Source organism: Monodelphis domestica, chromosome 1 (assembly GCF_027887165.1).
Source record: "Monodelphis domestica isolate mMonDom1 chromosome 1, mMonDom1.pri, whole genome shotgun sequence".
NCBI classification, from domain to species: domain Eukaryota; kingdom Metazoa; phylum Chordata; class Mammalia; order Didelphimorphia; family Didelphidae; genus Monodelphis; species Monodelphis domestica.
The window spans coordinates 408,701,803-408,728,733 of record NC_077227.1 but is presented as its reverse complement, the minus strand read 5'-3'; the positions used below and the strand labels follow the sequence as shown (position 1 = coordinate 408,728,733).

General features: G+C 47.4%; 1 protein-coding gene across 1 annotated transcript in view; it reads left to right on the top strand.

Moving 5' to 3' along the window:
• MYLK2 (myosin light chain kinase 2) overlaps nt 1-18,547 on the top strand; it is a 26,974-nt gene extending 8,427 nt beyond the window's left edge. Inside the window, 13 exon segments of the mRNA XM_056811975.1 lie at nt 1,400-1,505; nt 3,456-3,533; nt 3,535-3,547; nt 4,223-4,332; nt 5,598-5,695; nt 5,698-5,738; nt 7,127-7,151; nt 7,154-7,196; nt 7,571-7,674; nt 7,677-7,698; nt 12,211-12,363; nt 13,169-13,301; nt 15,916-18,547. Coding sequence (XP_056667953.1) covers nt 1,400-1,505; nt 3,456-3,533; nt 3,535-3,547; nt 4,223-4,332; nt 5,598-5,695; nt 5,698-5,738; nt 7,127-7,151; nt 7,154-7,196; nt 7,571-7,674; nt 7,677-7,698; nt 12,211-12,363; nt 13,169-13,301; nt 15,916-15,996 — 1,007 coding nt within the window. The 3' untranslated portion in view covers nt 15,997-18,547.
• Nucleotides 18,548-26,931: the final 8,384 nt, after the last annotated feature.

Below are 26,931 nucleotides of genomic sequence, written 5' to 3'. Positions count from 1 at the left end.
CCGAGATGCTGGGTTTCCACTCCTTCTCTCTTCAAAGTCATAACCATAATAAAAGCTAATATTTATATAGTGCTTACTAGGTGCTAAGCTTTGTACAAAGCACAATGATCTCATTTGATCCTCACAATTCTGGGTGTTATTAATATCACCATTTTATAGATGGGGAAACTGAGGTTAAGGGACTTGTCCAGAGTCGGGTAATTAGGAAGTGCCAGGTTATAACAGCTAACAAGTTTATAGGTCTTTTTTTTTTTAATCCTTACTTTCCATCTTGGAATCAGTATTAGATATTAGTTCTAAGGTAGAAGAGTGGTAAGGGCTAGATAATGGGGATTAAGTGACTTGCCCAGGGTCACAAATTTGAACCCAGGACCTCCCATCTCTGGGCCTGACTCCCAATCCACTGAGCCACCCAGTTGCCCTCTATATAGAACTTTAAGGTTTGCAATACAATAATTCTGAGAGGTAGGTGCTATTATTATCTCCACTTCACTCATGAGGAAACAGGTCAGAAAAGGTTAAGTGACTTTTCCAAGGTCACGTGGCTAGAAGTATCTGATGGAGGATTTGAATTCAGATCTTTAGGGTACCCGTCAGACACTCTGCCATCTTGCTGCCTCCTCTCCTTCCTCACAACCTCCAGCCCTCTTTTCCAGGAATAAGACCATCAGGGGAGAATACACCCAGGAAGGCAGAGGCTCCCTACTCCTAACAGATAGATCCCTCCCTTGGAAGTTCGGTGATGGTAGTAGTTGGGCAGAGAGGTACTCAGAGGTGTTCCCAAGGCTTTTAGGGTCTTAGGCTATGATGAAACATAGGACAGAGCCGGTCCAGCTCCTTTACTTTTCAAAGAAAGAGACTGTCCTAGAGAGGTCAAGTCACTGGATCCAAGGACCATGCCGGTAGTCTAGCATTCAAACCTCCAGGCGCCACATTCTCTGATCCCACGAGCCCAGAAAACCTCTGATTTTCACCCCAGTGCTATTGCTCCGAAACAGCAATGACTTATTTGCCTGGCTCCCATGGTGAGCCCAAGTTGGCCCTCAAATCCAGTTCTCCTGACCCCTGAAGCAGCATTTCTTCCCTAAGGACGAGTGCCTCCCACCCATGTAACCGGACATCGATGCCCACTCACAGAGCTGCCGCAGGGATTAGCCGAGAGAGGGCTGGCACCAAGCATGGTCCCCGGCGGATGGGCCAGGCATGCGGGTGCCTTTCTAAGGAAGGGTGGTCCTGCTCCTTCCCCAAAGCCAACTCGATTCTGCCCGCCTAGCCCGGTCCATACTCTGCCCTCAATCAGCGACCAAGCGCCAGCCGCTGGGCCTCACACCAGGAATGCCCAGAATGGCAAACGCCAGCCCCTGCCTTAATGAATGTTTGTCTGATTCCTTCTCCCCAGATGACTGCCCCCCTCCTCCAGCTCCCTTCTCCCATCGCATTGTGGAGCTAAAGACAGCCAATGTGAGCAGTGAATTCACCATCAATTCCCAGCACCAACTGGGAGGGTAAGAAGCCAGGCTGATGCCATGGGTGCAGAGCCTGCGCCAGACTGGTTTGGGTGCTGAGGAAGGGAGGGCGGGAGGCATGTAATTCAACTCATTGAGACTGATTGAGCCCCTACTGTGTGCAAGGCACTCTGCTAGGTGCTGGGGATTGAGGCCTGCAGGGCCCTAGGCTGGATGGTGAGGAGGGAGAGGAGGAGGCAGCAGAGAGAAGAACTAGGCATCAGAGGTCTCTCTCTGCCCACCTTTAGCACAGATAGACCCAAGTGGGTCCAACTTGCCTGGCACAGTGCCTTGTACACAGAAGGCATTTAATGACTGCTGGTTGAATTCAGTTCAAAGGGACTGGATTGAATTGAATTCAACCAACCAAAATTGATTTCAACCCACCATTTATTAAGCACCTCCTATGTGCAAGGCACTTTGCCGGCTATTGGTGATATAAAGACAAAAAAGAAGCAATTCTTGCCCTCAAGGAGATTATATTCTACTGTGGAGATCCACCCCGTACACAGAGAAGTATTATACCAGGTAATTTGAAAAGGGAGAGAGTACTAGTACCTAGGAGGGAAGCTAGGGGGGAGTTTCAGGGACCCCCAAAATATGTCCTGTTTCCCTGGAGGTAGAGGAAGGTGATTATGGGGGAGGGAGGGGTGCCTTCCCCTTAGCAAAACAGCAGAGGGAATGGAAAAGAGTGCTGGAGAAATTGGGCTTCAAACCCGGCATGCCACACTTCCTAGTTGTGGAACCTGGAGCAAGTTCTTTCATCTCCAAGTCTCAGCTTCTTCATCTGCAAAATGGGATGATATACCAGTGCTTACCACCCAAGGGTTGTTGTGAAGCTCAAACTAGGTAATGTTTAGAAATGCTTTGTAGACTTTAAAGCCAGGGTATGCTGGAACCAACTCCAACTGGCTCAGGAGAGCCCATTGTTAAATTTTCAGTGGGAGCATTTACACCTCTGAAATTGGCAAACTTACAAATCAGGGCTTGATTTATTGTTTTGTTGATTATCTAGACTTAGAGAAAGGGAGAAAATTTTAATATAAATTAAACCTAAAAATGTGGTTTATATATGTATTTTTTCAGGAGCTGGTTATTAAATATCGACCAGCATACCCCAATTAAACAAAGGGAGCAATGCTAGCTATTATTATGCCTGACCTTTGACAGTCCTGACTCAGCTCAGGCTGCCTCTCACTGTCTAGGTCACAGGGATATGGGGATGATCCTGCTTAAAAGGTGGGATATGTTTGTGTGCAATGCTTTGATGTTCCTTTGTGCACACACACACACACACACACACTGTGCCTACAAAAGCAGTGCCTGGATCTTTCTCCCCTATAGGCTTTGATCTTTTGTGCCTTCCCTGGGAAAGAGTTCAGCTTCTGAGAGGCCTAAAGGATTCCTTAGCTATCCTTCAAATCTACTGAATTCATTTGCTTTATTGTTAGATCCTCATGGTAGCCCCATGTGGTCATTACTCTTTGATGGATGGGGAAGGGGGCAGCTAGGTGACACCATGGATAGAGCCAAGTGCCTGGAGTCAGGAAGATTCATCTTCTTGAGTTCAAATCTGGCTGCAGACACTTCCTAGCTGTGTGACCTTGGGCAAGTCACTTCAACCCTATTTGCCTCACTTTCTTCATCTGTCAAATGAGCTGGAGAAAGAAATGGCAAATTTCAGACTCTTGCCAAGAAAACCCCAAATGGGTTCATGAAGAATCAGACATGACTGAACAACTAAGAAGATGAGGAAAATGAGCCTAATAGAGAGGAGGATCTTGTTGGCAGTCACAGAGATCTGGGGCTAGAATCTAGTCCAGTTATCTTCCTTCCCAGGGAATGGTGGGGTCAGCGATCATTCTGGGTTGGAGCCAAGCTGTCCTTGGGCATAGTATACCTTGTTGCCTTGGCCAATGGATCATTGACCCTAGTTCCTCCTTTCTTTAGGGGGAAATTTGGGGAAGTGTGCACCTGTACAGAGAAAGCCACGGGCCTCAAACTGGCTGCGAGATCATTAAGAAGCAAAGCCAAAAGACAAGGTGGGTCCGTTGGGAAAGCACATGGATCTTGTCTATGCACTAATTCTTTGGGAGTGAATGAGGCACCAGGAGACTGTATGTTTTCTCCCTGGGACTCCTGGGACTTCAGTTCCCTCCATCTATCAAATGTGTCTCTTGGAAAATATCTTTCCCACAGAGAAGCCTCTAGGAAGAGAGCTCTGAGCAGGGAATACTTAATGTGTAGACCCACCCTTCCACTTTGTTCCTACCTAGGGCTATTTTTCCTCCCCTGCCCCCCCCCCAACTTCAGACTCTAGATTTTCCCTTCATCCAGGGAAAGCTGTTGAGGTCTATTTTTGTTCCCTCATCCTGCCCTGGGAAGATACTTGGTCTGTGTAGTTCCAGTACCCCGGCATAGGACTGCAGCAGTGAGACACTTGCTTAAGGCTTGGTGGTCCATGAAGGTGATAGTGAATATGATGATAATGGGTGTCGATGAAGACGGTGGTGGAGAGGATGATGGTGGTGATGGTGCTGGTTGATTTGGGGACTGTGATGGAAGGTGTGGTGGTGGTGATGGAAGTGATGGTGATAATGGTAAATAGGAAAAAACAGTAAAAAGAAAAGTGGCTGATGATGCTGTTGGGGTTGATGTTTGGTGGCGATGATGATGGTGATGCTATTGATATTCTCTGACTATTTTGGGGGACCCAGGAGATGGCACTGTTGGAAATCGAGGTAATGAACCAGCTAAACCACCACAATCTTATCCAGCTCTATGCAGCCATCGAGACGTCCATAGAGATCATCCTCTTCATGGAGTTGTGAGTGAATAGTTCTGGGAAAGGAGGGCATCCTCTGAGTAGATTGAAGAACTCCTTCTACACTTGAGCCTTTGATCTGACTTCCACTTCCTAAATCTCCTGCAGAGCAGTCCTTTCCTGAAGAAGAACCTCAAACCCCCACTACCCCTAGAGCCCCAGAAACCCAACCTTCTCATGCCAAACACACATGGAGCTGGTGTGGTAGAGTGGGGAGTGCTCTGTATTTGGCTCATAGGACCTAGGTTCAAGTTCAGAAAAACAAGCACCCGTCTGGGAAACATCCATTAATCACCTCCTGTGTTCAGAGTCCTGTGCTTTGTGCTAGGGAAGTCACAAAGTTCAGATGAGATGGGTGGGCTCCCTGCTATGGGAGATCAGAGAAGCAGGGAAGGCTTCCTGAAGGAGTAGAACTTTGGGATTCCAACAAGCAGAAGAAATAGGGAGGAGGAGGAACATTCCAGGCATAGAAAATATTGTCCAATCAAAGGCATTTGTCAGTGCAAATGTGTTAGGGACACTGAGAGTTTCAGCTCAGCTAGAATACGGAGTTCAAGGCTAGAAAGATAAGTTGAAACCAGATAATTGAGTGCCTTGAATGCCAGGGAGGATTCTAAATTTTACTTGGTTGGTAATAGGGAGTTGCTAGAGTTTTTGAGTAGGAGCATGACAAGTTGGATCTACAGGCAGGGAAGATTTTTCCAGCATCGGGATAAAGGATAGATCAAAGAGCAGCAAAGTAGGAAGCCAATAGGATGTCACTGCTAGAATCCAGGTAAATAGTAATGAAGGTCTGTTCAAGGGGAGTGGCAGGAGCCACAGAGAGGATAGATGAGGTTTGAGAGAAAATTCAAATGCAGAATCGATAGGTTAACTGGATAAGAGAGAAGAAAAATGAAAAGTCAAAAGTTGTGTCAAGATTTGGCTGAAAATCTTGGCATTGCCAGATTGGAGCACTGGCTTGGAGTATAGGAGGAACATATAATCTGAGGCTAGAAAAGTAGGGCACTGACACATTGTAGAGTGCCTTGCATGTTAGGCAAAAGAATTTGAATACTCACTGGTTATGTGACCCTAGGCAAGTCATTTTTCCTCCCCGAGTCTCAGTCTCCCCATTTGTAAAATGGAGATTATAATTCCCATCCTACTAACCTTCACAGAGGTGTGTGGGAAAATCAGCATGTCAGCTCTGATGATTACTCTTGGATGGGGTTGGTGGGAATTGGGTGGCTAGAGGCTGAGGTCATGGTACTGTCTTGTTTATCCAGTGTGGAGGGCGGAGAGCTGTTTGAGAGGATTGTGGATGAGGACTCCCAGCTGACCGAGGTGGACACCATGGTGTTTGTCAGGCAAATCTGTGATGGGATCCTTTTATGCACAAAATGAGAGTTCTTCACTTGGATCTCAAGGTAACTGGGATATCAGAGCCAGCCCTGAACTTGGGTTGGTGGGGTCAGGGGAAGAGCAGTGAGGGGTATGGCTGATGCCTGGAATTCAGCCATTGAGGGTCCCATGGGGTACACTTTGGTGGAACAATCTTGAGTTTCAAGAGTTTATAAGGGCAGAGCACCCTGGCCTTCTGGGGTCTTTCAGCCTTACTTTAGGAATCTTCAAAATAGAGACAATGACACCTGCATTCTCTGCTTCAGAGGCTGAGGAAGCTCTTTGTAAATATTAAGGCCTCCAAAATGTGAATTATTATTAGTATAGCCTAGTGGGGAAGATAAGATAGACTAAGGTCCTGGGAAGATATTGTACCCATTGTCCTGGGGTTAGTGCCAGAATCTGGTAATATTAGGATTCTCTTCTTACCATTCATTAACATTTGAGTTTATCAAAAACTGTTCCTGGGAACAGATTTTGGTTTGGGGGAGCATGAAGAGAGGTCCAAGCCAAGATATTATCTGAGCAGGACAAATCGGCCTAGGAGGGGACCTTGAGAAGCCAATGGCTGCCAAGGAGGTGCTGGACATCTGACAGAGGGCACCCCAGTAGAACAGACTGTCCCAACATCACTCTTTCTATTGGCTCATCATTCCCAAAGAACAGGCCTGGGTTCGAGTTATACAGAGATGGTGAGGAGGGAATACGCTGCCCCCTCCCCAGAGAGACATTCAGACGGTGGAAAAATTCAAAATGCTAAAAGGGAAGTTAGAATGGCAGAAATGCGTGTGTCATTGAAATTAGAATTTCAGAACTTGTGGGGTTGTCTAATAGAATGTTAAAACACAGAATGTTAGAATATAGAATGTGGGAGATGGGAGGGGACTTTAGAACCTAGAATGTCAGCGCAGGAAGGTGGCTCTTAGAAAATAGGATGTCAAGACTTGAAGATAGTGTCTAACAGAAGTGTTGGAACACAGAAGGTCAGAGCTGGGGTGGTCCCTAGGACATAGAATGGCAGAGGTAGGAGAGAGGGTCCTTAGAAAACAGAATGTCAGACCTTAGGGACATGTCTACCAGACTGTAAGAACATGGACTGTTAGAACGGAAGATGAGGACAGAATGTAAGAACCTTGGGCTGGAGGAACAGTGGAGTCCCTCCGCCTCACTCTAGAGGTGGGAAAACACTGGAGTGGGGGCCAGGGTCAAAGCCCATGGGGGGGGGGCTTGAAGAAAAGACAATTTGAGACTGAAGAAGGGGGTGGGGAGCAGGCCTCCCCCTAGAGAGAAACTTGGGCTCACGGGGAGAGGGTGGCAGGCAGAGCTGGGTAATCAGGACAGGAATCCAGGCTAGGGAGAAAGAGGAGCTCCGGTCTGAGGGCTGTGCCGGTGGGGGCTTGTTTGGTCTCTGCAGCCTGAGAACATCTTGTGTGTCAGCACCCGGGCCACATGGTGAAGATCATCGACTTTGGCCTGGCACGGAGGTACCCTCCCCTCCCCTCCCCTCCTCTGTCCCCCTCCTGTCCTGCCCCCTCCTGGATTAGTAGGTGGGGTAGGGAAGAGCCGATTTTCCCCAACCCCGTGACCTCCCGCCCGGGTGGGGAGGGGAGGGAGGGCAGGCCGGCGGAAGGGGAGTGTCCAGTCTGTGGTCTGCAGTCTTGGGAGGGGTTTGGCCAGAGATTTAAGAACATGAGGGAGTCCTGTTCTTGGGCCTTGGGCTTCCAGCTGTGTGTCTGCGATGGGGCGGGGTATGTGAGGGGGTGGGCTGGGGTTGGAGGGGCGACAAAAGATCCTTCTGGGAGCCAACTCGGGCACCGCACCTGATCCATGCTCCCCCCTCCCCCCTCCCTCCGTCCAGGTACAATCCCAATGAGAAGCTCAAAGTCAACTTTGGGACCCCTGAATTCCTGTCCCCTGAGGTGGTGAATTACGACCAAATATCGGATAAGACTGACATGTGGAGCATGGCGTGATCACCTACATGCTGTAAGCCTTTCCTGAAACCGAAGGAGAAGGGGAAGGGGGACTAGCTGGGGGGAGGGGGGATGCAAAGGACAGAGGGGTCGAACCCACCCCTTCCTAATTGTGACTTGGAACCAGCAGATATGGGACTGCATATTCCACTTTTGTTTCTTACCCCCTGTGTGTGCCCTGGACCTCTCCGAACCTGCTTTTCCATCTGTGAGATCAGAGGCTTGGGCTAGATGATCTTGTAGGTCCTTTCCCAGCTCTGTCTAATTTCTGGGAGCAGGAATGGGAGAAAGGCACTAGAGTTGAATTGGAAGACCCCAGTCTTTGTCATAGCTTTGCCCCCTCATCTGCTAGGAGACTCTGGACAAATCTCTTCATCTCTGTGTTCTCCAAATGCACAGGGGAGATAATAAAAGCTCACCAGAGTCAGGTGCAAAAGAGATAGAAAACTGGCCTTGGAGCCTGAAGAGCTGAGTTCAAGTCTCACTTCCACACCTGCTGGCTGGGTCAGGCACCTAACCTCTCAATGTCTTAAGGTTGGAATGGTGAACCTATGGCATACATGCCAAAAAATGGACTCCTTGGTCACACCTGCAGTCACCCACCAGAGTTCATTATTAGAAAGGCAGAGGGACTCTGGGGAGCTGCTTCACCTCCCCCCTGCCTAGCAGCCCAATGGGAGAGCTTCCTCTCTCCCCTGTCTGGGAAAAGGGTGGGGTGAGGGGGAGTTGGGGGGGTGGGCACAGCACCAGGTATGGAGGGGTGCAGTAAGGGTTGGGCCCAGCACTCCATCTCTAAAGGTTTGCCACCACAGCCTTAAGGTAACTCTCCAAGATTGTAAATTGTAGAACAGCTACCCAGAGGCTTTGGTGAAGGCAATTTCTTTGCTAGGATTTACATATATCCATGACATTGCCAGTCTGAACCAAAACCAGAAAGATCTCTATTATTAATATCATAATTCCCTCTTCCTTCCTTCCTTCCTTCCTTCCTTCCTTCCTTCCTTCCTTCCTTCCTTCCTTCCTTCCTTTCTTTCTTTCTTTCTTTCTTTCTTTCCTTTCTTTCTTTCTTTTTCTTTCTTTCTTTCTTTCCTTTCTTTCTTTCTTTCTTCTTTCTTTTCTTTCTTTCTTTCTTTCTTTCTTTTTCTTTCTTTCTTTCTTTCTTTCTTTCTTTCTTTCTTTCTTTCTTTCTTTCTTTCTTTCTTTCTTTCTTTCTTTCTTTCTTTCTTTCTTTCTTTCTTTCTTTCTTTCTTTTCTTTCTTTCTTCTCTCTCTCTCTCTCTCTCTCTCTTCTTTCTTTTCCTTCTTTCTTTCTTTCCTTCTTTCCTTCTTTCTTTCCCTTCTGTCTTGGAATCAATACTATGAATCAGTATTTAGAATCAATACAATCTACCAAGGCAGAAGAGCAGTGAGGGCTAGGCAGTAGGGATCAAGTATTTGCTCAGGGTCACATAGTTAGGAAGTGTCTGGGGCCAGATTTGAATCCTGTCTCTAGAGCTGGCTCTCAAATCATATAATTCTCATTTCTATAGCCAAGGATAGATTGCTAAGTACTTTAGCTCATCTTGCTGGGTTGTTGGGACAAAAGGACTTGTAAACTTTAAAAGGCTACAGAAATTGAGCCCTGGTTAAGGGGCTAGCCTCCTTGAACTTGGTAAAGAGGGAAGAGGAAAAGGGAATGGGAAAAAAAAATCAGGCTCTCAAGAGAGGAAATAACTTCCCTACGATCTCGAAGTAAGTTATTAGAACCTTGAAAGGAAAGAAGTTAGAGCCCAATGTTTTAGTCCCAGATGCTGGGGGTTCTCAGAGACTTGAGAAAGGGAGCAGGATATGAACTTTCAGGGAGGCATCCAGGGTTGGAGGAGGAATGATCCTTCCCACCACAGGGTGCTTCCTGTTGTCTGTCAGGCAAAGGATCAAATGTCTTCTGAGTAGGCTAGGACAGGCAGTCCCTCTTGAGGGGTCAGAGGCTTCAGGAACATCAGAAAATGTCCTCGCTGTGTGTGTGTGTCCCACCTCTGCTACTGACTTGCTGGGTGACTTGGGGAAGAGTCTATTCCTCTTTTTTTTAAACCCTTACCTTCCATCTTAGAATCAAGACTGGGTATTGGTTCCAAGGCAAAAGAGGGGTAAGGGCCAGGCAGTGGGGGTTCAGTGACTTGCCTAGGGTCACCCAGCTAGAAAAGGTCTGAGGCCAGATTTGAAACCAGGACATCCCATCTCTAAGCCTGGGTCTCAATCCACTGTGCTACCCAGATGCCCCCTAGTAACAACTCTTTAGACAGAAGAGCAAGGGCTAAGCAATGGGAGTTAAGTGACTTGCTCAGGGTCACACAGCTAGCAAGTATCTGAAGCCACATTTGAACCCAGGACCTCCTATCTCCAGGTCTGACTCTCTGTCCACTGTACCAGCTATCTGCCCCTTAGTCTATTCCTTTTTGTAGCCCTCAGCTTTCTAGTTTCTAAAAAGATGGATGATAATACTTCCCTGCCATTGATGGAATGGAATTATCAAAATGTAGTAATTAGTTAGTATGAATACAGCACTTTAAGTGTTACAAAGTGCTTTTGACAAATATCATCTCATTTTATCCTCCCAACAGCTCTAGGTAACTCTTTGGACCCCCATTTGGGGTTTTCTTAGTAAAGATACTGGAAGGGTTTGCCATTTCCTTCTCTAGATCATTTTATGGATGAGGAAACTGAGGCAAACAGGATTAAGCGATTTATCTAGGGTCACACAGCTAGCAAGTATCTGAGGCTGGTCCTCTTGACTCCAGGCCTGGCATTCTATCCATTATACCACTTAGCTGCCTCCCAGCTCTGGGAGGTAAGTGTTATTATTATTATTATCCCCATTTTATAAATGAGAAAATTGAGAAAGATAATAAATAAGAAACAATTTTCTCAGGAAGTAAGTGTCTAAAGTTGAATTTGAACCTATCTTCCTGATTTCTAGTCTCTTGTTCCATCTACTTCAGCAGCTATCCATTTATTATTCCAATTATTAATAAATAACGAGGTGGAATATGTAAGGCAGTGAGGAATAGTAAAGAGAGATCTAACCTTGGAGCCAGGATAGACCTGGATTCAAGGTTTACCTCTGACATGTACTGTCTATGCCAATACGGGCAGGTCACATAGCTCCTTAGTGTTCCAGTCAACTCCCAAAGACTCTAGGGGAGAGACAGCCAGGTAGCACAGTGAGTAGAGCTCCAGGCCTGGAGTCAGGAGAACCTGAGTTCAAATCTAGCCTCAGACACTTCCTAGCTGGGTGACCCTAGGCAAGTCACTTAATCCCAGTTGCCTAGGCCTTATCATTCTTCTGCCCTGAAACTGATTTTGAGACAGAAGGTAAGGGTTAAAAAAAAAGAAAAAGAAAAAGACTATGATGAAGAGAAGGTACCCATCTGTATTGGTAGAGGAGCTGGGGGCCCTTTTCTTTGTTGTAGAGAATACCACCTCCATTCCCCAATCTATCCTTCCCCCTCTAACACCCAGGGAGCCATCCCTTTTGATGAAGAATTCTAAAAGTTCAGCAAAACGAACTCATCAACTGAGTCTGACATCATACATAGTGTTCCACACCCATAGCCCCCTGCTTTTGCCAAAAAGGGAGGGAGACACATTCTCCTAGTTCTTCTTGAGATGAGATGAAGGTTGGTCATTATCATATCATAATGTTCAGTTTTGTTTATTTGGTTGTTTCTGTCTGCATTGCTAGAGTCATAGCGAGTGTGTGTGTGTGTAGAAATATTCTTATATATTTATTTATATATGTTTTATTTAAACATGTATATATTTTAATATTTTATATACATTTTAATATATTTATACATAAATATATTTCTTTAGATGTAAATGCATATATATCTATATCTACCTATATCTATAGAAATATATTTCTGTTATAATACATATTATATATATTTATATTTTATATTATATAAACATATTTTATTTATATCTAAATATATATATATATATTTAAACCCTTACCTTCCACCTTAGAATCAATCCTGTGTGTTGGTTCCAAGACAGAAGAGTAGTAAGGGCTAGGCAATGGGGGTTAAGTGACTTGCCCAGGGTCACCCAGCTAGGAAAGGTCTGAGGTCAGATTTGAACCCAGGACCTCCCATTTCTAGGCCTGACTCCCAATCCACTGAGTCACCCAGCTGCCCCTTCTGTTAATGCATTTTTAAAACATTTTGTATGCTATTTAAAATGTATTTTTAAAGTATTTAAAATATATTTTAAAATATTTTGATATAATTGAATTTCTTTGTAATTCTTTGCCTTTTATTTCATGCATGGTTCTGAGGAGTCTATCCATAGGCTTTTAGAGGCTTTTGAGAAGAGTTAGGATACAAAACTAAGAGCCCTTGATATCTCTAAGGCAATCCATTGCCCTTTAGGACAGTTCTTATGTTGAAAAGTTTTCCCTTCGCCATTCTCTTCTGCCTCTGTTCCCTCTCTTTTTTTCCCTCCTAACCCTTTCTTCCTTCTTAACACCCCTCCTCCCCCCACAGGCTGAGTGGCCTCTCCCCATTCCTGGGAGATGATGACACTGAGACCCTCAACAACGTCCTGGCTGCCAATTGGTATTTCGATGAGGAGACCTTCGAGACCATCTCAGAGGAGGCAAAGGACTTTGTATCCAAGCTCATCGTCAAGAACCCCGGGTGAGGCCTGGGCCCCTGGCCTTGTTCCCATCCGGATTCTTGTCCTGACTCCTATAGCCTCAGCCTTTCTCCTGCCCCCTTCCCTGCCTAAAATCACCCCTATAAAATGGCCTCCAGTTTGGGAGACCCAAGCCTAGGGTCCCACTCTGCTGCTCACTCACTGTGGGCTTTCCCTTTCCCTCTCTGGGCTTCGGTTTCCCTCGTTGTGACATGGGGCTAGATGAGATCAATAGTTTTCCCCCAAGACCCTTTCATGGAATCTATGGAGTCAAAACTATTTTAATAAGAATACCAAGATAATTAAAATGTCAATATAATAGATACTGATAGATATCACTCACATAAACAAAAGCTCTTTGGAAGGGATCTTAATAATAACAAGAATGGCATAAACCTTTATATTCTAAACTGGAATCTACCCTCGGTCTTGGTAGAAGAGGGGTCCGGGCTAGTCGATTACGATTAAGTGACTTGTCCGAGGTCCATAGCTAGGGGGGGTCTGAGGTCACATTGGACCCCAGGCCTGGCTCTCTATCCTCTGAGCCACTTAGCCGCTGCCTGGATAGTATGTTTTTAAGAGTGTAAAGCGTTCCGAGGACCAAACAATTTGAGAACTGCTGGGCCATGATGGTGACCTCCAGCGCCCTCTCGAGCTCTGGCATTCTGGGAGTCCTTCTAGCCCAGGCCCTTTTCCCCATCCCTCTGTGGGGTCTGGGATATGTGGGTCAGTAGGGCTCTGCAGGGCCCGGGCAGGGTTGGCTATGGATTCAGATGGAGCCACCTTCCCTCCCACTTGCCTCTCTAGAGAACGGATGAGTGCGGCTCAGTGCCTGGCACACCCCTGGCTCAACAACCTGGCGGAGAAGGCCAAGCGCTGTAACCGACGCCTCAAGTCTCAGATCCTGCTCAAGAAATATGTAATGAAGCGCCGCTGGAAGGTATTTGGGTCAGAGAGGGCATGGATGAGGCCAGTGGGGTGGGGCCAGTGCGGGGGACCAGGCAGCCCCTGGAGCGGCTGCAAGGCAGAGCCCATTAAGACAGACTTTCCCCTTCCAGCGTTGGGGCAGGTGACTTTCCCAAGGTCGCCTAGGGAGTAAGGACCAGAACCAGAAATAACACTTCTGCCCTCTGGTTTCCAGGAATGGCCTCCTTCTACGACATTTCAATTGTCCCCAGAGTGGCAATCCTGTTATTTGATCCAGTTCTGTTTGGTCAGTCGATCAACGAGGATTTATTAAGCGTTTACTATGTGCCCGGCACTGGGCTGACTGCTGAGGTTGGAAAGAGAGGCAAAAGCACAGTTCCTGCCCTCAGGGAGCTGCCATTTTAATGGGGGGGGGGGAGACACATAGAAAATTGTGCTTTCAAGATCTATGCCATGTGCAGCAGAGGGTCACAGAAGGAGGGTTGGAGTTGTCAGACTAAAAATGAATGAATACTCCAAGAATTGAAATTTATAGGATTTCATAACAACAAAGTGGGAGAGCAAGGGGTTCCTTCAGCCGAGCGAGCAGAGCAAAGAGCCAGGGACCCACACCTGCTGTGCTTGAGCTAAAGCAAAAGCCCCAGAGCCCCCCAGCGTGGGTTTCAGGAAATTTATAAACAAATCCACGCAAGGGGGCAACACAGGGACACAAGACAAAGGGACCCCAGGAAGAGAAAGAATGCTGGGAAATGAAGTCCCCCCAGCCACAATATTTTTTTAAACCCACAGAGTCATCTGATTCAGTTTAATAATAATAACTTCCCTTATGGAGGGTTGTAGGGCAACAAGGTGGTACAGTAGAGGGCTGAGCCTGGAGTCAGGAAGACTCCTCTTTCTGAGTTAAAATTTGGCCTTGGACACTTACTAGCTGAGTGACCCTGGTCAAGTCACTTATCCCTGTTTGCCTCAGTTTCCTCATCTATCAAATGAGTTAAAGAAGGAAATGGTGAACCACTCCAATGTCTTTGTCAAGAAAACCCCAAATGGGGTCACAAAGAGCCAGACACAACTCAACAACAGCAGCAACAACAACATAGGGCTTTAAGTTTTGCCAAAGACTTTACAAATATTATCTCATTTGATCCTCATAACAACCCTGGAAGGAGGGTGTTATTATTCTCATTTTATAAGGGAGAAAACTGAGTTAGATGAAGGTTAAACGACTTAACAAGAGTCTCACAGATGGGCTGGATTTGGATGCAGGTCTTCTTCCCTCCAGGACAGGTGCTCTATCCACTGTGCTATCCAGCTGCCTTGTGATTTGATTTGATTTATCAACCATTTTTCAAATCTATACTCCAAACAGGGGCCAGCATTTAGCATAAAGATTAAGTGAGTCCAAGGGTAATCTAAACAATTAACAACAATGACACCAATCATAATAAAATAAAACCTTTTTCTGATGCTGCCTCCCAGCATCGTGGAAGTGATGCTGGGCTCTCAGACCTTGCTCGGTCCTGCTACCCTGCAAAGGCTTTGAGAACAGCCTGGTGCTAGCCTCAGTGCCTAGCTGAAGGCAGAAAGGAGCCTCATCACTGACCCATCCAGGGAATGAGGTGGGGTTTGGCCACAACATCTTAGGAGAATCCTCCAAGGTGTGAAGATACTTGTGACAGGTTATGTCAGGGTAGTATTTGCCCTGATGAAATCATGGATGCCTGAAGAACTAAAATGACAAAAGGAACTCCCATATCTTCTGTAAACCTTTGGGATTTCCCAAGAATTTTCCTCGTGATAGATTTAGGAACAAGTGTAACTAGAGCATTGTTCTATAGTCCTGAAATTTAGAGGGCACCAGCAGCATGGAGATTCCTTTGGTGCAGTTGAAGCTTAGAAACATTTGATCTTAACAATCCGTAGAATTGAATTGTCTTGAGGGGGCAGCTGGGTAGCTCAGTGGATGGAGAGTCAGCCCTAGAGATGGGAGGTCCTAGGTTTAAATCTGGCCTCAGCCACTTCCTAGCTGTGTGACCCTGGGCAAGTCATTTAACCCCCATTGCCTAGCCCTTATTACTCTTCTGCCTTGGAACCAATACCCAATATTGATTCCAAGATGGAAGGTAAGGGTTTAAATAAAAAAGAATTAAATTGTATCGAAAAGATTGATGGGAGTCTTTCATGTTTGCCCTGGCCGCATATTATGCTATTTGCTCCAGGCACCATATTTGTTAGAGTTCTGGAAGTGCACACTGTAGTTATTATTATCCCCATTTTACAGATGAGAAAACCAAGACTGGAAGAGCAAATGGATTTGCCCAAAGTCACATGGGTAGTAAAAAAATCAGAAGTGGAGTCTGGAGTAGAGACCCTTCTCCACACAAGGCAATGTGTGATCCATGCCACAGGATAGGTGCCAACAAAATGATTTAAGATAGTGTCTGAGGAGGGTGAGATTGCTTCCATCTGGGAGTGATTAGGGCATATTTCCATAGAAGAAGCAATGCCTTGAGGGATTTTGACAGATAGATATGGGTGAGTCATGAATATGATAAACCCAAGTGTCCTTTGAACCAGTCCTGGAGGGAGAAAGACCATGTCCTGACTAGACACTCTCTCTTCTCCCCCAGAAAAATTTCATCGCTGTGAGTGCTGCCAATCGTTTCAAGAAGATCAGCAGCTCAGGAGCCCTGATGGCTCTGGGGGTCTGAGGCCAGGGGGCCTGTGTGGAGGCTGCAACAGAACAACCTAGAGAGCCTCAGGGGGTTCAAGGGCCCTGCAACTGGGAGGGCCTGAGGGCAATGGGCCAGGCCCCCAAGGAAAGGACAGTCAGGGGGACAACGCCTAGACTTCCACAGCTTGGACTTGGACTTGCCTCAGAACTGAAGCCCGACCCATTCTCCGGCTCGGCTGGGGTGGGGGCTTCCCCTGCCAAACGGTGACCAGATCCAGAACCCTCCCTGTCCTAGAATCTTCCTCCCTAGGCCCCCAACACACACTTCCCTCACTGGATGCCACCTCATGCATGGGTTTCATAGTATTTCAAGCAAGAAGGGACCTTAGAGACCATCTAGGCCAATTCTCTCATTTGACAGATGGGAAAAGCAAGAGAGGTCAGAGAGGGGAAGTGACTGTGGTCACACAGTGATCAGAGAGCAGAGCTGGGATCTGAACCCACAAACCTTCTGATTCCAAATTCAGTGCTCTGGTTCCTACTCTCTGAACACTGAGTGTCCCCGTGGGAGGCTCCCTCCCATTCTGCTAGGGCTGTGGAGTCCGTGATTCGTTCAGATGGGAAGGGGTTGCCTAACCCTATCCAGTTTTCCCTCCCCAAACTACTCTGATCTCAGGAGCTTATATCCCAAGCTACACCGAAGCTGCAGCCCCCGCCCCAAGTCCTTTCCCCATCCTCTGGCCCTCTAGCCTCAAGGGGAATTAATAGTCCATTCTGGGGCCTGGTAGGGAGGTATGGCCCATGGACAGACTTAGGGGCCCTTGGAAGGAGTAGGAGTCATGATGGCATAATGGAAAGAGAGCTAGATTTGGGGTCACAATTTAAATTCCAGTTCTGTTACTAGTTATGGTGCCTCAAATAAGTCATAACCTCTGGGCTTCAGATTCTGCCTCTGTAAGTGAGGGGATTTTCTAAGTGTTCTCTAAGTTCCCTTTCAACTCTAAATCCTATGATCCTGGGTGCCCAAATGCTCCCAGTTCCCCTAAACAGGAAGGGAACCCAGACTCAGAGTCATTGTTTGCTGGGTGAGCTCTACAGCTGGGGTGGGGGGAATCCAGAGGGAAAAAAAACCCAGTTCCTATTATGCCAGAAGGCTCATTGCACAGAGCAGAAGGAAGAAAGGAAGGAAGGAAGGAAGGAAGGAAGCAAGCCCCTGACCCAGATCCCAGAAGGAGTCCCTGGCCACAGAGGTGAGGGTGGGGGTACACAGCAAGGGCTTTGTTTTCTACTCACCTCCCTGGCCTTCCCAAGCCACCAACGGAGGCCGAGAGAGATGGAACCTGCCTCCTCCCCAGAAAAGGATTCCTCCACATAGCTAGAGTCCAGAGAGGCTGCCGTGCTAATGCAGACCAGCTGGGCCCCTAGCTGGCCTCCTCACCCCAATGAAAGCACCATTTCACAGTGACCACCAACAGGCAGGAACTTCTGTGTGTGAGTGGGCCAGAACTCAGGAGGAGGGCAGCCCTGCCCTTCCCTATGTCCTTTCTCCCTCCTCCCCCCTCCTCCCCACATGGGTCAGCAAGAACTTGGGAAAGAAGAGTTGGGGGCAGGGGGCACTGCAGCAGCCTCCTAACAGTGCCAGAGAGCTCTTGTGGGGCTGCTGGTCCCCAGGATCCAGAAGCCCTTGCCATCTCTCCTTCCTATTTAACTTTAAATGACAGTGACATGAGCAGGCTCCTTAGATGACAGCCCTGCCATCCAGAAGTGCTCAGGAATGGCCTCACCGCTCGTCCCACCCTCCCACCCAGGCTCGGATGGTCTCAGTGATGCATCTCTGCAGGGTCATTATAGTGAAGTCACTTGGGATGGTTATAACGTTTCGAAGCTTGGAGTGAGGGTTGGGATGATGGCTCACATCCTCCCAACAAAGATGAGGTTCAAGAGCTCTGGCTTTCATGTAAATAAATGTACAGGAAGAACAGCAATTGGTCTGAATATGGGGGGGGGAGAATCTGGGCAAGGGGCATGCATGGTCTCCCACACTCCCCCAGATAATGAAAGGACTTGGGGTGGGGGGCTCCCTGTTTTCCAAATCACATTGGCTCCAAATCCCAATTCTCTGTCCCTAGAACATGACCCTTTCTTTCCCTTATCCTAAAATGTTAGACTCTACACTCCAAGTCCTTTCCCTCTTCCACTCTCTACCCCCCCAACAGTTTCCAAATGGGAGGAAATGGAAGCTTTCCATTGAAGAAAGAGGAGCTTCTTTCTACTCCCTGCTTTCTAGTTTAGGGCAAAGATCTCTCTGCTGAGGAGAAGGCCCTAGAATCTCTAGATTCCCCCATCTGAGCCTTAGATGAAGGGTCATCCGATGGCAATAGCATTGAGCTGAATCTAAAGTCGCTTCTGGTTCTGACCTGTATTCTGTGATCCTCTAGCACCTTTGGGACAAGGACTCTTACTTCTTGTGTAATGGGCCCTCTGGCAGGCTGGTGAAACCTTTCAGAAAAATGTTTCCAAATAATTGAAGGAAATGCTAAATTTTAGTTAGAGGTTCATGAAAATAAAGATGTGATTTCCTCCCCATCCAAGTTCACAGACCCCTTGAAATCTATCCACCGACACCCTGTGGACTGACTCAAGGTTAAGAACCCTTGCCTTAGAAGGGAGACAGGAAAAAAGAAAGGGATGAGGGAAGGAAGGAAAGAAATAAATATTTGTCAAATTCCTACTATGTGCAGGCACTGTGCTTTAGAGGAAAGAGATTTTAGGGGACAGCTAGGTGACTCAGTGGACTGAGAGCCAGACCTAGAGATGGGAGGTCCTGGGTTCAAATGTGACCTCAGACCTTTCCTTGCTGAGTGACCCTGGGCAAGTCACTTAACCCCCATTTCCTGGCCCTTACCCCTCTTTTGCCTTGGAACCAATACCCAGAATTGATTCTAAGATGGAAGGTAAGGATTTAAAAGAAGAACAAGAACAAGAAGGAAGGAAGGAAGAAAAGAGGTGTTAACAGGACTTTAGAGGCATCTTATTTACCCTCCTCTACCCCTAATGTTTGAATAGGGCCACTGTCTCCCCTCAAGGTTCCAGAAAATACCTATTGGGAGTTTCAGCTTATTAGAGAATAGTTTCACCTGGGGTTTAGACCCTGAAGAGAAGGTGGGGCTGCTGTGATCATTTGACAGATGGCAAAGCTAAGTCCCAGAAAGGGAAAGTGATTGAGCTAAGATCCCACAGCTCAGAGAGGAGAGCTGACTGCTTAGAAAGGTGTGGGATAGAGGAGTAGGGCACCTGTGGGCATGAGGGTCTGCCCTCAGCATCTATGACTTTCAGAGAAAGTCCAGCCAGCAAGGTTTGCAGAATAAGGGGGATTTTGTTCAAAATCACTGTGGGTGGTCAGAGAATTTTCCCCAGGGATAAAGGAAATTTGAAAGCTCCCAGGAGTCCCCAGGCCTCCTATCCAGCCTTGTACTCCACCTGTCATTTGGACTATCTCCACTACTTCCTATTCCCTAGTCCTATTTATTCCCCCACCCAGGCTGAGTCGCCACCCAGTGAGGGCGAGATGAGTCATTTGGGGAGGCTGGGGTGGGGAGATCAGCCTTGGAGTGTGGTGGTCCAGACAGAACTAGTGAGCTAATGGGGTGGGGCATCCGGCTCTGCCAGGGAGTGGTGCAGTCTGCTGGTGGGCAGAGACCCAAGGTTCAGTCCTTGGGAGCCAACCAGGGGGAAGGATGCCCTCTCTGAGCCCTTTCCTGTAGGGCAGTGGGGCACAACAGAAATAGTACTAGATATGGAGTTGGAGAATCTAAGTTTAAGAATGGTTCTATTACTTTCTGCCTGTGTGTTAATAGGAGAGTCATTTAACCTCTCTATGTCTCACAGATTATAGATCCATAAAGACTGAAGGGACCTCAAAAATCATCTAATAGAATCCTCATTTTACAAATGAAGAAACTGAGGCCCTTGGAGATTTAATGTATTTACTTCAGTAATTTTCACTTATAAAATAAGGGAGTGAAATGATTCCTAAAGTCTATTCCAACTCTAAATCAATGCTTCTATGATCTGTCCTCCCCACCCCTCAGGAAAGGCTAAATAAAAATGTCTTCCTACAGTTATTCTCCCCCCCCCAATATCTGCCCACTTCCCTCTTAAAGAGCTAATCCTTGGGGCTCTAAGATCATGCCATTCCCATCCTGTGTAATCTATGTGCTGGGTCAGACTGGGGAACGTAATGATACTATTAGCTCATGTGTCTAAAATATGGAAGACAACATATATTGTGGTGCTATCTCTATCTACCCATTTGTCTATCTATCTATCTATCTATCTATCTATCTATCTATCTATCTATCTATCTATCTATCATCCATCTGTTGGTTGGCCTGACTCTGTCTATCTGTCTTTCTGTCTATCTATCCATCCATTCATGTATCTGTCTATCTGTATGTATGTATATGCATGTGGATGTAGATATAGATTTGCTTGTATATGGGAAGTGGGGAGGACCTACCACATACTGTTGTGAGAGACACACATATACACTCAACCCATGGGTGATATATAATCACCTCTACAGAAATTAGGAGAGGAGCTATGCTGATAACGCTAGCAGCCTGGATGGGGGTGGAAGGGAAAAGACAGGATCCAGGATGGAGGCAAGAATAGGCTATTTCTCCTCTAGTTTCCAAGAAGAGTATTGGGCTAGAATTATACCTATTTGACTGGCTCAGTGGATTGAGAGACAGGTCTAGAGAAGAGAGGTCCTGGGTTCAAATTTGACCTTGGACACTTCCCAGCTGTGTGACCCTGGGCAAGTCACTTAACCCCCATTGCCTAACCCTACCACTCTTCTGTCAATACACAGTATTGACTCCAAGGAGGAAGGTAAGGTTTTTTTTTTTTTAAGAGTTATATTTATTTACCAACCTTCAAATAGCTCTAGTGTAGGGATATGAGTCTAGGTTTAGAAGGACAGTTCCTCCCCTGAGTGCTCTCAAGGGTCTGAGTAGCCTTTCCTTAGCTTATACTCCCAGCTTAGCTCTTTCCCACCAAATGCTGTTCACATAAAAGGCCATCACGATTAGCAAATATTGAGTGAACTCATTTATCCAAGCAAAGCAGCACATAGAAATTGGAGAAGTTCTAAAGATTAGAATATACCAAACGGGCCCCAAGAGTAAAGGAGCTCTTCAAATGGAAACCAGATAAAATCTTAGCTCAAACCAAGAGAAAGAGAATGATCTCACCCAGGGGAGTTCCACTTTCAGCAGTCTCAGTGGTAAGCCCTCAGACACTCCAGGATCCTAACGGGGCAGACATTCTCGTCCATATTCTGGGCTTTAAGGACTCTCAGTAGCTGTTCAAAAGTTCTCTCTGTCTCTCTCTGTCTCTGTCTCTCTGTCTGTCTCCCATTCTCTTTCTTCCCTTTCTCTCTGTCTCTGTGTCTCTGTGTTTCTCTCTCTTTCTCTCTGTCTCTCTCTGTCTGTCTCCTCTGTGTGTGTCTCTGTCTCTCTGTCTGTCTCCCATTCTCTTTCTTCTCTTTCTTCCCTTTCTCTCTGCCTCTGTGTCTCTCTGTGTTTCTCTCTCTTTCTCTCTGTCTCTCTCTGTCTGTCTCCTCTGTGTGTGTCTCTGTCTCTCTGTCTGTCTCCCATTCTCTTTCTTCTCTTTCTTCCCTTTCTCTCTGCCTCTGTGTCTCTCTGTGTTTCTCTCTCTTTCTCTCTGTCTCTCTCTGTCTGTCTCCTCTGTGTGTGTCTCTGTCTCTCTGTCTGTCTCCCATTCTCTTTCTTCTCTTTCTTCCCTTTCTCTCTGCCTCTGTGTCTCTCTGTGTTTCTCTCTCTTTCTCTCTGTCTCTCTCTGTCTGTCTCCTCTGTGTGTGTCTCTGTCTCTCTGTCTGTCTCCCATTCTCTTTCTTCCCTTTCTTCCCTTTCTCTCTGCCTCTGTGTCTCTCTGTGTTTCTCTCTCTTTCTCTCTGTCTCTCTGTCTGTCTCCTCTGTGTGTGTCTCTGTCTCTCTGTCTGTCTCCCATTCTCTTTCTTCTCTTTCTTCCCTTTCTCTCTGTCTCTGTGTCTCTGTGTCTCTCTGTCTCTATCTCCCTCTCCGTCTCCCTTCCCCTGCTCTCTGTTACCTATGTAGAGGTCCCCTCTCAAAACATCTGCAGTGCCTGCGCCTTCCCCACACTAATTCTCTTAGCCAATTAGGAGTCATATCTTCGTCTGCTTACATGAACTATGGCCAGGGCTGCTCCTCCACCGACTTTACCGGGATGGGAATGAGTGTGTCCCTCACAACAACCCTGTGTGGTAGTTCATATATTATTATTCTCATTTTACAGATGAAGAAAATGAGATTCATGGACACAAAATGACTCCCAAAGCCACACTGCTAATATTGATCAAACGAGTAAAAAATAGGTTCAGACGTGGCCTCATCACCTCCTAGCTGTGTGACCCTGGGTGAGTCACTTGACCCCCATTGCCCAGCCCTTACGGCTCTTCTGCCTGAGAACCAATACCCAGTCGAGTCTAAGGCAGAAGGGGAGGGTTTCTATATTTCTCTGGGGCTTGTAGTTCAATGCAGTATGCTGTTCCTAATGCCAGTCCTGAAGCAGGTAATACAAGGGGGCCATTTTTTCCTTTGTCTGATCCTGAGATTTCACTGGTGTAGAGAGCAGCTCCCAGGGAGGGAGCTCCGTTCCCCAGCAGATGATCTAAAATGTATGGCCCTGGAAAATGCCATGGGGCACCACGAACGGAAGGAACTAGCCCAGGAACAGAGCCCTTTTTTCTGTCAGAAATGAGACGAAGTCGAGTGTCCCTGACTCCCTGACAGAGAAGAGATTGGCTTTCTCCAGCCCCCACCCCAGCTTCTAGCTGCTACTGATCGAATTCTGACAGACTAGAAAACAGAGACTCAGAGAGAAGCATAGCACCGGCTTCACAAGGAAACAAAGCTTTGTCCTTTAAAACAACAACAACAACAAAAAAACCCCTTACCTTCCTTCTAGCCCTGGGCAGTCTCCCCAAGATGGCTCTATCATGTCCAAGGCAGAAGAGAGCTAAGGGCTGGGCAATGGGGGTCAAGTGACTTGCCCAGGGTCACACAGCTAGAAAGTGTCTGAGGCCAGATTTGAACCCAGAAACTCCTATCTCCAGGCCTGGCTCTCAATCCACTGAGCAAGCTAGCTGCTCTCAGCTTTGTCCTTTTCAAAATACTTTCCTAGGCCCGGGCTTTTTTGATGCCCCAGCTCCACCCCTGCTGTGGAGTAAATGGAGCAAGTGTTATGTCCCATTTTACAGATGGGATAAATGAAGTCCAGAGGAAGGAAGTCATTTGCTTCAGGAAACATGGGGTAGAGTCAGTTCTAGAGCTGACTATGTTGTTGATAGTGAGGATGATGATGAGGAAGGACGGGATGGAGGTGCCTAGAGGTTATGTGCAGTGGCTACCTCAATCCCCAGCTGAGAGGCCATGGAGTTTGAGGAGTGGCTGAAGAACAAGGGAGCTGGCTCTCCTCCCCTTCTCTGCCTCTCTTCCCCTCCCGGGCTTAAACTGAGATTTTCTGGGGGACCCACTCCCACCCTCACCCCCACCCCTGGCCGGCACGGCAGCCAGCCACCCTGCCCTGGCAGCGGCCCCAGACGTGTCACTCTCCCCAGATCTCCCGGCCCGCTCCCAGCCGCCAGGAGGGGGGCCTGGGGGAAGTGGGATGGTGTCGGTAAAGGAGGCTCTTTCCCACCATCTGATTAAGGCTGGTGAGTCAGCATGGCCCCAGCCCTGGGCAGTCTCCCCAAGCAGCCCAGCCAGCCGGCCAGCTGGGGGGAGGGAGGAAGCAGATTCCACACTGCTGGCTTCCTGCCCCTCTCCCTGAGGGCCCGGAGGACAGTCTGAGGGGTGCAGGCCAGGCTGGTCCGTATCAGCCCCCCCAGCGAGGGGCCCCCACCAGGAAGACTTCAGCTGAGTTTGTCGAAGCAGGGGATCCAAGGGACGGGTCTGGGGGGGCAGAGCTGGGACCAGTCCTTGAATGTTAGCCCTGAAAGGGATCCTAGATATCCGACTCAAACCCCTTCCTTTTACAGACAGGGAAACTGAGGTCAAGCTGGAGGTTTCTTTAACTGCCTTCAACTATATAAATGCTTATTCTTTTCCCTTCCCAAATCACATAGGTGGTAAGCAAGAAGGGAGGAAGGAAATAAGCACGTATTAAGCGCCGGGTTCTGGGTTAAGAGCTTTTGTAGACATAAAGTCATTTGATCCTCACAATGACCCTAAGAGATAAGAGCTATTATTATCCCCATTTTAAAGTTGAGGAAAGGGAGACAGTCAGTGGTTAAATGACTCTCTCAGGGTCACCCAGCTAGGAAGTGTCTGAGGCTGAATTTGAACCCCAATCTTCTTGACCCCAGGCCCAGAGTTCTATCCACGGCATCATCTAGCAGCCGAAAGGCTCAAGATTCAAATCCTGTTCTGATTCCAAGTCCCAGTGCCCAGTCCCTTTGTTGATTCCAAGAGCAGCAAATACAGTTGCTCTTGATGCCCTGACCCACCAGTGGGTACTGCTACCCAGCAGCTGCCTTCCTCTGCCCCCGTCCCTCCCAGCTTTCCTGGGCTCAGGGACGTTCCCCCAAGACGATTTCCTGTCACCAGGCACTGGCCTAGCTCCCTCCAGTGACCACCCCTGTGAGTCTGGAAGCCAGAGAGGCCCCATCTGGTCTGGATTATGCCTGGGTCAGTGACGTCGTCTTTCCTGTCTGGGCCCAGCAGCCTCTGATTCCAGCTGCCACCTTTGGCCCTGGGGGAAGGGAGAGGTATGTCCCTAAAGTCTGACAGCGAGTCATCTCTGAGGGCTGAGGATCCGGGATGTCCTTAGGGGGTGTGAGAGGGCCAGAGTCCTTCCCAGCCATCTCCTGGGGACAGAAGAAGTTCAGGGCTTTCCCCAAAAGGTGCACAGAGTCTGCGATAATCCTTTTAAAGAATTAGCTTTAATTTTTCCAGTGAAGAAAAGTGTATTTTTACTCCTTTCCCCTCGCTCCATTGAAAGAAAAGAAAAACAAAATCCTTGTAACAAATATCCTTGATAAAAGGAAAACAAATCCCCACATGGGCCATGGCCAAAAATCGCATTTCTCATTCTGTCCCCTAAATCCATCCCCTCTCTGTCTGGGAGCCAGCATCTTTCATGGCAGGGCCCCCCGGCCCAGGACTGGTCCCTGCACCCATCAGAGTTCGTGAGTCCTTCAAGTTGTCTTTGCAACACCGTTGCCACCGCAGAAGCTCTTCTTTTGGTTCTACTCATTTCACTCATCTGGGACCGTCTTTGGTAACACAACAAACCTCCCAGAGTCTGTTCCTAGGAGACGGGAGCATCATATAGCTTCCGAAACCGTATGTGGAACTGTGTTATTGCGTGGAATTGGTCAAAACAAAATAGCTTTATTAGCTAGGAGGGACAGGAGCCTGTGAGTAGTGGAGAGTGGCCCAAGACCTTCCCAAGGAAGATTTTTGAATGAAAGGATTCTTCCTTCTCTTCTCTTTTGTGGATCCAAGGGCACAGTGGTGGTAACTGGAATGCAGAGGGGAGGGGAGAGGGTAAATGGGCCATCTCAGCTTTACTGTACTCCGGCCTATAGTCTCTGTGAATGGAAGTCTTTTCAGCATCTGTTTCTCCCAATGGCTCCTTTGCTGAGGCACCACCAGATGCCCAATAGCAGGCTAACCGCCCCAAGAAAATCGTCTGGCCGGTATGATGCATTTACTATTTACACACTGCCTGTCTGCCTCTTTGGAACATGAGTTCCTTGATGACTAGGACTGTATTTTGCATCTCTTCGTATTCCTGGTGATTAGCACAAGCCTTGGCACTTGGTAGGCACTTAATCAAGCTAGGTGGCAGAGCAGAGAGACTGCTGGGCCAGGAATCATGAAGATTCCTCTTTCTGACTTTAAATCTGGTCTCAAATACTTATTAGCTGTGTAAGCCTGATCAAGTCACTTAACTTTGTTGATCTCAATTTCCTCCTCTGTAAAATGGGCTGGAAAAGGAAAAGTGCAAACCACTTTAGTGTATGTTGGTAAGAAACCCCCAAATGAGGTCACTATCTGTATGACCCTGGATAAATCCCTTAACCTTGTTGGCCTCGGTTTCCTCTTCTGTAAAATGGGCTGGAAAAGGACATGGAAAACCACTCCAGTATCTTTGCCAAGAAAACCCCAAATAGGGACACAAAGAATCAGATGATTGAACAATGACAAAAAATAAATTGCTTGTAGACAGACTGAGAAAGACACATCTTTATGGTTTCCAAGAGAACATACTAGGGTGGAAAGAGCTTGGGGTTTGGAATCAGAAACCCCAGATTTGATTTTCAACTCTATAACTTATTGTGTGACCTTGGACAAGTCTCTTCACATCTCTACCTCAATTTCTTCATCCATAAAATTGAAGAGGTTGGACCGGATGATCCCTAAGACACTTAATGTTCTTTTGTTCTACGATCCTTTCCAGTGTTGAGATGATGTGAGTATGTCTCTAACTAGAGGGTCAAGGTGGAGGAAACCAGGCAGGAAGTTGGGGGTTCCCTTAAATCAGCCCTACCCAAGATCCCTGGCCGGTTGTGGGGTTTCCATAATGCTTAGTTACAGCATGACGGCATCAGATACCCTAAAGAACAATGTACTTTGAGCTTGAAGGTCTTGGGGGCCCCTTTTGGGGTTGGGGCAGAATAAATAGCCCCAAACCTTGGCTGCTTGGCCTTCCTGGGGAGACTCTAAAAGTGAGTTCTTGTTTAATCAGCAGGAGGAGACAGAAGCAGATCTAGAAGCCCTCCTATGCCTTCTCTGAACATTAGTGGGTGGAAAGGAAGAGGACGTCCTGGAGCATCTGTCCCAGGGAAAAGGAATGCAAGAAATTAAGGCAGGAAGTAGACTGTGGGGGAGAGGCTGGGTGCAGGAGCAGATAAGGTCTGGGT